The sequence below is a fragment of the Nelusetta ayraudi genome, unplaced genomic scaffold (assembly GCF_046127955.1).
Source record: "Nelusetta ayraudi isolate G7.1 ecotype Tasmania unplaced genomic scaffold, CSIRO-AGI_Nayr_v1 ptg000026l, whole genome shotgun sequence".
Lineage (NCBI taxonomy): Eukaryota > Metazoa > Chordata > Actinopteri > Tetraodontiformes > Monacanthidae > Nelusetta > Nelusetta ayraudi.
Genome location: NW_027466076.1, coordinates 8,438,724 through 8,451,754, shown reverse-complemented (window position 1 = coordinate 8,451,754; position 13,031 = coordinate 8,438,724). Strand labels below are relative to the sequence as shown.

Below are 13,031 nucleotides of genomic sequence, written 5' to 3'. Positions count from 1 at the left end.
ACAACACAGGTAAACAAGGTACCGAAACGCAGGGGGTGAAATCTTCTGCTTTTATAGACCAGGCTGCAAACAGAGGGTTCTGTCAGAAGATGATAGCAACAGGTTTGTTTTTTTCCCTCAATTCATATTATTAAAGACTTTAGCAATAATAAAATCCGATTATCTTTCTTACATGCAGATGCAAAAATGGGTATTTCACTGGACAATTTCAAAGCATCTAATCTAAGTGAACGTTTGGTTGTTCCCATCCCTGCGTCAGTGGTCGGTGTTCCTTGATACAAACAGGGTTGAGATAAACTGCTTAGGAGGTCCAAAGATAAGATTTAAAGCGATTATATTGAGACAAACAAGCCCTGAGAAAATACAATTAGTCAGGGAAGGAAGGACCTTTATTTGCCCCAGTTTTAGCTTATTTTGCTGACTGTCTGGCACCGCAGCGCTCCGCTGATTTTAATGCGCAAAGGCGTTAGTTGACTTTTAGTTAAATTCCGTTTTGTTTTCTTCAACAGCTCCTGCAGGCCCCTCTGCTGCGCTTTTGCCTTTTTTCTTCCGTCACCGTCACATTTGACAAAAAAAAAAAACTTCTAGCAAAGACTCGGAAAAAAACGCTCAACAAAAACCACAAACATGCAAAGAAAGGAGACTTAGTGTGGCACGAGGCTGCCATTTATTGTTACTGAGGAAGTTAACACGGTTAACTGCATTGAAAGTCATACGATGGAAACCTCCCGAGCTACGCGAGAGGTCCCCCTCCCTGCGTCACAGGGAGAAAGCTGTAGGAATATACACACAGTATATCTTATTGGCAAGTAGATATGTTTTTAGTAAGTACATTCTCCTCTACCAGGTACTCATCATGTACAATATACACGTTAAAAAATATAGGTCGTTTGCGTTGCGATCACCGTTTTTTTTTCCTCGTCTTTTCTTTTTTTTTTCGCGTCGAGGATGAAACAGTTCACATTAATGCGTTACAGGTGAGTGAAATAAAGAGCACTGTTTTATTTTTTTTTTAATAGCTAATCACATACACGGAGGCATATGCATAGAAGGCACGTCTATGCATCTAAATTGCTTTACATGATCAGTGGAAAGCTGTTTTTTTTTTGTTTTTTTTTTAAATCATCTTAAGAAGAAAAAAGAAAAAGTGTTCGAGGGCTAACAGGCGCCGCGCGTCCACGGCTGACGCGGACGGCGCGAGCCAAGCGCTCCATGGACAATTAGACTGCAAAGGAGGAGGCGGAGTCAGTGGGAGGATGGAGCTCCTCTTCCAGGAGGGCAGGCAGGCAAAAGATGGAGAAGGCTCGCCGAGGAGCAGGAGAGGAAAAGAAAAAGAAAAAAAACAAAACAAACAAACATCCCCCACTGATTTCATGATTCTTATTGGTTCAGAAGGAGACAGTTCAATCATGGATCAGTGGTCGCTGAGAAGTGTCCTTCAAGGCAAAGAAGAGAAGTCGCCCCCTCGCTTCCCTCCTCATTCTGAGTCAGCCGCCGCTGCAATGTCTCAAGGCCGAGTGACAAAAAGGCAAAAGAAATGACAAATAATAATTAAAAAAAACAAAACAACAACAAATACTTCAGGCCTCATGTAAAATAAGTGTTGCGGGTGTTCACTTGCACGGCGAAGCAAACGCTGGACGTAGCTGCTAGCGGTTAGATGAACCGTTGGACAGCGTGGGAAAACTGTTGGTTTTTTTTTGTTGTTTTTTTTGCCTTTCCCAGACCGACTCCCGTCGAAAGTCTGCAGGCTGGATGTGAAGCTTCACGGCCTCCCGGAGGTCTTTTGATTCGAAAAATAGAAAAGCCTGAGAGCGTTGATTGTGATTTTTGTCGTTGTCTTTTCTGATTTACGTTATAGATGAAATGGACGATGCGTGCGCGAGTGTGTGTGTGTGTGTGTGTGTGTGTGTGAGAGAGAGAGACGGTGGTTTCAGACTGCTGGTGGATGGTTGGCTTCGCACGAGGCCACGGCCGGCCGTTTTTCGAGGAAAAGCCGCCAGCGAGCGACGACAGGGACGCAACTAAAACATTTTCCCGAAGAATAGCTAGCGTCTGGAAAAGTACCAAATTGTGATTGTTGTCGCTGGCTGCGACCGAGAGCTCCTCCCACTTCCGGCCCTTCGCGCTTAGCTGCTGCTGCCGCTCGTCGCTTCATCTTCACTTTACAGACACGGGTGGAAATCTTCCACCAAAAACTGCTCTTTCAAATAAATCCGCTAAACAAGACACAAATATTCTCTAGTCACCGTCTCTCTGTACGTGTGAAGTGTGTATAAAGTACTGAACCCAGCCGACTTTAAAAAAAAAAAAAAAAAAAAAAAAGGACGACTATCCATAGTGTTGGCGCAGAGAGAAAGAGAGAGAGAGAGAGAGAGAGAGAGAGAGACGTTTGATTGCTTCCCGAATAGTGTCTCTTGAAATTAAGTACATGTGGTGGTCAAAGGTAGGCAATGGTGCGCAAAACAAAAACAAAGGCATCCGAATGAGAAATTAGTGGGAGCCGACAGGAGCTGTGGCAGCCAAGAAGACACACAAAACGGGCGAGAGTTCGTAAAGTGCCGACGCGCAGCAGGAAGCCCCTCCCCCGCCCCCACCGCACCCCGAGTGAGTTTCGGAGGCATCCGACGCAACAGGCACAGCCAGAAGGCCGCTAAACGCTGGAGCGGAGGAATGGTTCACGGACAGGCGCGGTGTGTTTTCACCAGAAAAAAAACAAAAAAAAAACAGAGAGAGAAAAATCCTAAATGCAAGAAAAAAAAAAAATCAATTCATCTTTAAGATGTGGTGCAAGAGAAGGAGGAGAAGGATTTCATGGCAATGTTCTTCTACGCGGTGAAAACGAGAGCACAGCCTCACCTGCGACTGCCGACAAAGGCGACTAAAAGTAAATCTGCTGAGCTTTGGGGGGGATTTTTTTTTTTGGCACGGGCCCTTTTATCAGAGAAGCTTCCTGCTTCCGTCAAACAAACCTGCATCGTCTTCCTGGCGTTAATAGTAAAAAATACATAGAGAGAGAGAAAAAAAACCCACAGATGAGCAAAAGGCTAGCTCGATTTTTTGTTTTGTTTTTCTTCTTCCTCCTCTTACGAGAGTCTGCCTCTCTCGTTAGGCAATAAAAAAAATAAAATAAAAAAAAAGGTGCGAGGGCCGCCGGCCAGATCGGCTCAGGTGGGCGTCGGCCTCGCTGGGCTTCTCAGAAAGGCTCCTCCGATGATCACAGTGGTTTAGAATTCGACTCGAGGCCGAGCGCGTTGCTCGGTGCGAGACGAGCCAGCGGGAGGAGCCCCACTGTCGTCTCTCCCCCGCTGCCTCGCTCCTGTGTTTCCTTTCTTACTCGTCTGTGTGTGCGTTTGTGTGTGTGTGTGTGTGTGTGTGTGTGTGTGTGTGTGTGCGTGTGTGTTTCTGACGTTTTCATGTTGTTGCGGTCAAGTCTCAGGCGTCAAGGTGTGGCTGGCGAAAAAAAATGTCAGGTGTCGAGATCCTGAGAAGGGTAGAGGGGGAGAGAGAGAGAGAAGGAGGGAGTAAAAGGATAAAAGTGAATGACAAAGGTCTCATGCGTTTACCAATGAGTTGTATAAACAGTCTTTCATCCTTTCAATGAAGGTGTGCCATTTTGACGTTGAACCCAATTTGACTTTTTAGTTGGAAGAATTCTGACAGGAGACTGTAAACAGAGGGCTAACTATACAATTTTGAGGAGTTTCTTTTTTTAAATTCCTGACAATCAGCCCTTTCTGACATCACAAAAGGCAATGAAGGCGTGCCATTTTGACTTTGACCCCAATTTTACTTTTTAGCAAGAAGAATTCTGACAGGAGACTGTAAACAAAGGGCTAACTATACAGTTTTGAGGAGAGTTTTTTTTTAGTTTATGAAAGAACCTACTCGTGCTCTGCTTCATTTAATTCAGAGCTGCCCTCTGAAAGTTGGGCAACTGGCGCCCTCTCTGGTGGAAAGATGCAGTTGCATGAAAACATTTATGAGGAAGCTTCAACTGATTGCTCCTCAGGAGTTCACAATAAAATAGTTCACAATAAAAAGTCAGAATAATCTTTTGCTGGTTGTTGTCAGTATAATCTTGGACCTAAAGCCTTGGAAGCTAAAGAAAAATCTAACAACATATTTTAAAAAGTTAAAGCTAATTAAGATGTAATAACACCATAATACTGATTTGGCTTCCTCCAACTGGGCGAGGTCAACTCAAACCCAGAGTCACAACAACACGCAGGGCCCACTTGCTGGTTCTCCTTTCCACAGACAGTCAGTCAGGTCAGTGTCAGTGCATGACTAGTGACACTGTATCAGTCCTTTGTCCCATTATGCAAGTCCAACTTATTGCTCAGCTGGGCTTCAGAGACGGGACAGCGGAGCCGTGAACACGCCCCCGATGATGTCACGCCCCTCGAGAACGTTGTTGCTTTTTCTCATCTTACCTGGAAGTGGCAGAGCGCCGGGGCAAATCTCATCTGTAGCTCTTCTGCTGCTGCATCAGGCCCACGTTCTCATACACCCTGGAGCTGTCTTCCCTCATCCTGCACACACACACACACACACACACACACACACACACACACACACACACACACACACACACACACACACACACACACACACACACACACACACACACACACACACACACACACACACACACACACATGAAAACCTGCCAACGCTCCTAATGAGGGTGTAAAAAGTTAATGTGATTGGGTTGCAGCAGCCGTTTTTTCCCAGCAGCTCGTCGACTCACTCTGTGCATGTGGGGGTGGGGATAGGCGTGCACGGAGGCAGAGGGCTCTGTTCTCCGCCGGTCAGGTCGGACAAGGAGTACTTGATGTTGGTGTACTCGCGCCCTTTGATCTTACTCTTCTGCGGTGCGGGGGAAGAGGTCAAGGGTCAGCAAAGAGAAACAGAAACAGAAGCAGAAGCTGGAGCTGCTCGGGCGACGGGGCCGCTGCGCACCTGCTCCTCCTCGATGCGCCTCTGCAGCGTCTCGATGTAGTGCTGCACGGCCATGTAGATGAACCTGTACTGGGCCTCGGTCTGCACCATCCCGGAGCGCTGCGAGCGCACCATCTGGATGGTCTTGGGCACGTCGATGTCGCAGTCCACCCCTGCGGAGAAACACGCACAAACCCGATCTTTGCTTTTCAAGTCTCTTGTTTTGCACATGCACCGACCACAGTGGCGTGGGTGCGTTTCTGAGTGACACACGGATGGACTTTTCTCATATCTATCTATATGTAGCGTCTGGTTGTGGCCAGGATAACATTCATATCATAAAGCCACTCCACAGGTAGTTCCTGAACCGACCTGTGTGATTCTCATTCTAGAGTCAAAAGCCAAAGACATTTAGAGCCATTTCTGTTTATCATTGTGGCCCGGATGGATAGATCAATAGATATATCCATCTATACTGTCTGGCCATAATGATAGATAGATCAATAGATATATCTATCTATACTGTCTGGCCATAATGATAGATAGATAGATAGATAGATAGATAGATAGATAGATAGATAGATAGATAGATAAGTACTTTATCTATCCTGAATATGGATGCAAATTATCGATTAATTCATTAATAATAATTCATTAAGTTTAAGATGACTTCTAATGGGTCACATTTAATTTTTTATTTATTTATTTATTTATTTATAAAAGTTGTTTCAAAGTAACTTGTTCTATCTTTAAAAGTACCACTTGAATTGCTCTTTCCTGCCACTACAATGTTATAACGATATTAATTACCTGTGGAAAACAAAAAAAATCTATTAAATACGACTAATTTAATTTAATCGATTAAATTCTTAATCGACAATTAATCGATAATCGATTGTTAACATCCCGAATACCGAAGGACATTCAGTTTCTTGCTGCCGAATCAGGCTTCAGCAATCAGCTCATCAAAAGTGCATAGTGTAAAAGAATGATTAAGATCAAGATTTGAGTTTTTAAAAAAAAGTGGCGATGCCAGTGGTACAGAGGTTTTTAACAGTAAAATGCAGAATTGCAAAATGTGAAGTGCAAGGTGAACGAATGGACAAATCTGTGTTTTTGTGTTGCACGTGCACTGACCACAGATGGATTTTTATCATCTATCTAAACGTAGCACGATATGTTTATTCACGTGGGGCCTTTAAATCTCAGACATCAGAATCGGTTCGCTTTAAACAGAGCCTCGGGGGGAAAAAAGAACTGACCTTTTTCTCTGATGACGTCGATCAAGATGTCGATGACGATGAACGTTCCCGTCCGCCCGATCCCAGCACTGAACACATCACGGGCTGCTTGGTTAGCGAGTACTTGCGAGTGCATCAGAGCAATCAGAGCTCCAACTTTTCAAGGCGCTACCTGCAGTGCACGGCGATAGGCCCGGCGTCCAGGATGCTCTCCTGCTTCAGGTTGACCTCCTCCAAGAAGTCCAGCACGCCGCCGGGGTCGGTGGGGACGCCGTGGTCGGGCCAGGCCCTGAAGTGGTACTGCCAGACAGTGCGCTCCGTGTTGCCCTGGAACCACGCAGGACAAACTGTCAATAAGGACTCTGGCACGAGAACGTTCACTTCCCGAGTGGTGACCGACGACGCTTCCCTGATGACCTCAAATCAGAGGTCAAAAAATCTTTTACTGTACCTAACCTTATGTTTCATCAAAGGATGTTAACAATGAATCGACTATTGATTAATTGTCGATTAAGTATTTAATCGATTAAATTAAATTAGTCGCAATTAATTGAACATTTTTTACACAGGTAGTTAATATCATTATAACAGTGAAGTGGCAGGAAAGAGCAAATCACCTGTAGATACTGTGATGGTCATAATATACGAAATACAAAAGTTTAAAAAATAAAATAAAATTAAAAAAAGTTTAAATGTGACCCATAAGAATTCAGAGGATAAATGTTTAGGCTGTTTTTACTGTTCTCTAATGTAATAATGGGTCACATTGGACCCTCAACATTATTGAAGGGTTACATAACGTCTTCCTTACACATTTTTCATTGTGAAATTTAGGTAATCGGGAAAAATTGCCGCCTCTCAATTAATCGTTAATCGATCGATGAAGTCAATCAACCAACGATTAATGAACTAATCGATAATTTGCATCCCTAGTTGCATCATATTGAAGTTCAGTCCTATATTGGAGTTGCTTGGGCACCTGATTCGTCTCTGTGCGCGGCTGCAAACGTACCTGGCCGACTTTGGAGAGCTTGAGCTCTCTTAAGATGTAGTCGTGGGCGGCCGTCTCTCTCACGTTGCGAACCCGCATGGCGCCGTACTCCTTCAGTGCAGACATGTCGGGCCAGTACTTTACACACTTGCTCTGTAAAAAATAAAGGAGACCGATGAGAAAAATCACAAAAAGACAAAAGAAACTGGCGATCTTTTGATGTATTTCGCCTCTGCTTCTCTTTTGTTATTTTTTGTGGCTTCTTGAATTTGTCATTTTTAACTTACCTGAGGACGTGAGGACATCAATAAAGTTTTATCAAATCTAATCTAGCTGTCAAATCAAAAGTGAAGAAGTGGAAATCTGATGGCCAGAGGAGGCATTTCAACAGCTACTGAAACAGACGTCACCGTTTGACGCCAATAAGAGCAACAACCAGTCAGCCGATGCTGCAATAAAAACGAGCGTGAGCAAATCACGTGATAATTACCCACCTTCCCTCTCTCCACCTCCTTGGTGGTCATCACGATGACCCGGGAGTTCTCCTGGAACACCATCCGCCAGAAGTCGCTGATGGTGTTCTGCAGGCAGCCCTGCGTGGCGATGTAGCTCTTCTTCGCCTTGGTGCTGTTGCACTTCGAGTCCTGCTCCGGCTGCGGCGCGGCGCATGCGAGAAAAACAGAAAACGGTCGGTTGGCGTCGTGACGGATCACACAAAGCGCGGCGACACAAGCACACGTTAGGCGTTATCGTGCAGCGTATGAATGGAAAATGTGCGCGTCGGGTACGTTTTTCTCTTACCGTGGCAGCAGAATTCACCATGATGATATTGGCGTTGATGTAGTCAGAGCCTGGCTCGTTGGGGTCCCTGTCGTTCAGCACCACTCGGGTGTGGTCGACTGGAAACGAGAGGCGGCGGACGCTCGGCTCAGTTCGCATTGTTTTTAAATGGAAGATAGAAGGAAACGAGAAGGCCACTCACAAGGTAGAATGTTTTTGTATCTGTTTTTGTTTTTGTTCTCGGCTCTCTGGCCCTCTTTGCGGCTGTAGAGGAGCTTGCACTCTTGCTGCTGCAACGTCTGCACGAGGGAGAGAAGACAGTCGGATTGCGTTCGGAGGGGGGGGGGGAGTTGACGACAGCTCGACCGCAGACGCACCTCAAACTCCTCCCAGAAGCCTTGCTTGACTTTGTCGGTGGCCTCGGCCAGTTTGCTCAGCTCCCGCACTCGACTCTCGATTTCGGCGGCGTTGATGCGCGTCGTGTTCAGCGGCTGGTTGGAGGAAACAAAGCAAAGCGGTCATTTCAAGTGCGTTTCTAGCTTGAAGCTTCACTGAATCTTCACAGGAAGCACACGAGCGGAGGTACCTGTTTGAGCTGGAGAACCGTCCCCAGGGTCTCCACCATGGGGTTCTTCTTGTAGTGCTCTACCAAGTCGGTCAGGGAGTCGAACTTCTCGCCTCCCCCGACGTCGTACTTCAGGTCTTGCTGCAGGAGGAGCAACGAGAACCAGTCATTGGACGGTCAAAACGATCATCTCCGCGACGCCGGCTAACCAGCCGCCTTGGTTTGGACCATTTTTTTTTTTTTCATTAGAAAAAGCACTGGTCAGTGCTACTATGATGGTGGAATAATAGAAAAAAAAAACATGTGAAGAGAAGAACAGGAAGCTAAATCCAACCGAGTTGAACAGATTTTTCTTTTATAAAACGGCGTCATAACTTAGTAACTATAATTGTGGGAATGAAGAGTTAAGAGTTTGCGTTAACGCAGCGAAACCGTGCGTGACTTCACTCAGGTGAATAATGCTGCTGCAGCTGTGCTTTTCACAGGTAACCAGAAACTGCGCTGACGCCGTGTGATGACCAACCCGAGCAAACAGCGCTTAACAGCAACTTCCCAATACAAAGAAAAAACAGCACAACGAGTCGACTGCAGTCCGCGAAGTGAAGTGCGCCATGCCGCAAAGTGAGAAGAAGAGGAAGGAAAGCACAACTTTATCCACGCGGTGGGTAAATTCCATTTTTACACGCTTTTGTAATTTTCCCCCGCGCAAACAGGCCTGCAGCGAGCTACACGGGAGAGGCGTCACTGACTAATAGCAATCATTACGTCATCGCAGAGAGTCCTCGGTTTTAATCCCGCTGTTACACCCTCACACCTCGAGGCCTGGGCGGGGGGGGACAGGTGCGGGCGCTCACCTGACAGCGGATCATGACGTGGGTGACTTTGGGCTTGCTGTCGCTGCTGTCCGTCTTGTCGTCTCCGGTGCGGACCGACAGGACGAAGTCGCCGGGGTGGCTCTGGCTCTCCCTCACCAGGAAGCTGCCGTTCTTGCCCTTCTCCGTGAGCAGCTTCTCGGCCTCCCTGCCCGACAAGTGTCCGTGGAACCATCTGGAGAAAAACACGCCCGTTTGAAAATAAAAAAAGAAAAAAGAAAAGAAGAAGGGCTTCTGCAATGAGAACTGTTTTTTTTATTCCATCGTTGGCAGGAGAGACACAGGAAGACGTGTAGAATTGACAGCGAAGACAATTTGTCACTCTGATCTAATTTGGAGTAATGCCTGCAAACTGTTTCCTTAGTGTAAAACATAACTGGATTAGGGATGTTAACAATTAATCGATTACTGATTAATTGCCGATTAAGAATTTAATCAATTAAATCAAATTAGTCGCAATTAATTGAACATTTTTACATGGGCAATTTTTATCATTATAACAGTGTAGTGGCAGGAAGAGCAATTCACTTGTGGATACTGTGATGCTCATAATATACCTAGAATAGAACAAGTTACTTTTAAACAACTTTTTTTTTTTTTTTTTATAGAGTTGAAATGTGACCCATTGGAAGTCAACTTAAAGTCAGAGGATAAATGTTGAGGGTGTTTTTACTGTCCTCTAACGTAAAAGTGGGTCACATTGGACCCTCAACCCTGCGAGGCGGTGGCAAACAGCAGCAGACGTGCTGTGAACTCACCTCTCCGAGGTCGGGTCGGCGCAGTTGAGCGGGTACTTGAGCTCAATGACGTCCCCGTTTTTCTCCTTCAGCTGCCCGTGATGCTCCATGTAATACTGCACCAGCTCTGCCAGGGTGGCAAACTTCTCTCCGCCGTAAAGGTCATAGTAATCTCCCGTGTTCTGGATTTTAATGTGGGTGACGGCGCCGTTTCGCCTGCGCCATGGAGGGGGGAAAAAAAGAACAATTTTCTTCAAAGCCGCTACCCTTCGGTTTTTGGATAAGGCCAAATTCATGCGGCCCAGCTAAAATAAGCACCGATATAAATAGTTCCTCAGAAAGTCCCATGTTGTTCATCTCTGCTGTTTGCAAGAGACCAAAATAAAATGATAAAAAAAAAAACTCTGAAGGCGGCTTTAAAGGCAAAGATCTCATTTTTTCCTCAAAAGAAAATATTTTGCGCGACGGCGTGAGGGCTGCGCGGCCGTTGCGTGTGACTGAATAACAGAAAAGGAGAACTTGCAGCGGGTTCTGACGCTCGGCGGCGTCTGCCTCTGGATGACGTACAGCTACGTTTTTCGCAAAGACACGCGTGAAAAAAAAAAGGTTCAGATATTCCAGTTTGAAAGGGCCGGGAAAGCATCTTTAGGTTGAGAGGCCGAGCGCCTACAGTGTGACGCGAGTCTCAAAAATGACACTAGCTTCGTCGGCTGAACTGACTGAACGGCTCTTCATCTTGAAAAGGTGCAACTCAACGAGCTCTGGTGGAAATCCACCGCTTGGTTCATTGAAAATGTCCATTTAAAAAAGGTGTTGGTAAGAGTTAGTAAGTAATGTACTCGTTTCTTGCTTGTTGGGACATCCAACAGCCACGCAGAAAAATATTAATACCCATTTGAATATGAATATTAAATACGCATTTTGGTCATTTTGCATCGTCTGCAAACATACTAACCTCATACCAGCAATGGTTTTGTCACTAAGGTCACATAGTACAATGCAAAGCTATCAAGCTGCTACACAGCCCTCTGTTTACAGCCTCCAGCTAAAAATCTATTATTCGCTGAACCGTCCACATTTTGAAAGGGGCAAAAACAGAGCAGATGTGAGGTTGGTCACATCAGGGGGAGAAAGAAGAACTTTGACAACATAACGCCTCGTATCGATACTCTTTCACACATCAGTCGTCTACAGTGAAACCAACAGGATCGCGCTATAAATACAACATGTCCGCGTAGCCTCAAAACTGATAAGTCGTTATGGCAGCAGCAGTTCCCTTTTATTCATTTATTTATATATATATATATATATATATATATATATATATATATATATATATATATATATATATATACATAGATGTAAAATCACTTCATCACTTCATAGAGAAGTGGAGTGTTTACTTCAGGGAAGTTGTTGCAGAGAGAAGCTCGGGCTGAGCAGCACTCACCGTACTGAGAGGGTGAAGTCACCCGGGTTACTCTTACTGGGCCGGGCCAGAAAGCTCCCATCAACTCCTCGAGTCAGCAGGAGGTTTTCGGCCTCCACACCTGTGATGTTTGGGTGAAACCACCTGTAGGGGGAGTTAAAAGGAAAACAAAGAAAAGAAAAGAAAAGAAAAACAAGATTATCTCTAGATCTGATTTGTCAAGACTTGTACGATTACACATACATGGCACCAAATTCGAATTCCGCAATACACTGACACACATGCACAATTAAAACTCTTGCTGCGGGAGAAAAACAGAACAGAACAGAACATGATCTGATTCCCCAAGAGCGCCTGAACACATCATGCAGCACATACTAAATCTTACACAAACACAAGGACACTTATTTGTCCACAACAACTGAGGCTCTTTTCAAAAGCGGGGCAGCATCATCATCTATCTTGAGACTTTTCTGTCTTCCCCACTGTTTGGCTTCATGCTTGTGTCCCCATTCAGCTAATACAGTCAATCAGTGTTTACAATGACATCTCCACCAAACACATCTTGCAGTGTGTGAATGGGCAACGAGTATCCCAAAGCAATGTATCTTCGTGACACCGAAGAGGTTTCGCTCCCTTTGACTCATGGTTTGTTATTTGTTTTGTGTGTGTGTGTGTGTGTGTGTGTGTGTGTGTGTGTGTGTGTGTGTGTTTAGTTGAAGGAAAAACATATGGAGGCTGACAACAAATGTGAGCCTAATTAGCATGATGTTGCTCTCCGCTTTCCACACGGCCGCTACTTCTAACTCCACATATGCATAACAAAAGCTCTGTTCTGTAACTTTGCCAAGTTGTGTGGCAGTGTTAGGGCGTGAATACTAAACTACACATCTACTGTCTGAGTACTAACATGAAGTTGCCAGTCAATGCTACATGAAGCCGTTTCAAGCTAGCCATTCAACAACCACCACTTTTTTTTTCTCGCCCCCACCAGAAACCTCGGCCACTCTTTGGTCTTGTCTCCAGACACATCGACACAAACACAAATGACTTTAGTAAGAAGTTAGCCACCTCAGCTAGCACATTCAGCAGACATTGTTTTCCAGACATCCCCCCCTTACCTCCGAGATGTCATTTTTTTTCGTTCCTCACTTCCTCGCTGGCAGTTAGCAGTAGCTAAAATTAGCTGGCTAACGTTTCCGACCGTTTCTGCGTCGATCACAGCCCAAGGTGCTGCATCGGCTCACACCCGCTCACAACGGCCACCGAAAGTTGGGCATCGAAACGAAAAATTTGAGAGGGTGTTACTCAGGAAAAAAAAAAGTCTCTCTCTAGGCCTCGGCCCGGAGACTTCAAAGCGAGTCGATTATTGGACGTCACCAAACATGCGACAAAACAGAGGGTGTGGAGATTTCTCTACCCCGTGCAGCCGTTTTTCGCAGCTGCTTCGCCTCCCCTCGGAACGAGCCACG

The 13,031-nt window shown here is 45.5% G+C and overlaps 1 protein-coding gene across 1 annotated transcript; it reads right to left on the bottom strand.

The window, feature by feature from the left end:
• Positions 1-639: 639 nt before the first annotated feature.
• Positions 640-13,013, bottom strand: ptpn11a (protein tyrosine phosphatase non-receptor type 11a). The gene is made up of 16 exons (XM_076029581.1): positions 12,681-13,013; positions 11,581-11,703; positions 10,152-10,346; positions 9,376-9,568; positions 8,543-8,662; positions 8,334-8,447; positions 8,159-8,255; positions 7,978-8,075; positions 7,671-7,829; positions 7,198-7,329; positions 6,358-6,512; positions 6,207-6,274; positions 4,966-5,117; positions 4,754-4,872; positions 4,437-4,535; positions 640-3,484 (listed from the first exon to the last, which is right to left on the bottom strand). The coding sequence occupies exons 1-15, from the start codon at positions 12,692-12,694 to the stop codon at positions 4,466-4,468; spliced, it is 1,809 nt and encodes a 602-aa protein (XP_075885696.1). The 5' UTR covers positions 12,695-13,013; the 3' UTR covers positions 640-3,484; positions 4,437-4,465.
• Positions 13,014-13,031: the final 18 nt, after the last annotated feature.

Coding starts and splice junctions, on each gene's coding strand:
- ptpn11a (XM_076029581.1), bottom strand. Junction 8,076..8,158: donor ATACAAAAACATTCTACCTT/GTGAGTGGCCTT, acceptor TCTCGTTTCCAG/TCGACCACACCCGAGTGGTG. Junction 4,536..4,753: donor CCCACCCCCACATGCACAGA/GTGAGTCGACGA, acceptor GTGTGTGTGCAG/GATGAGGGAAGACAGCTCCA.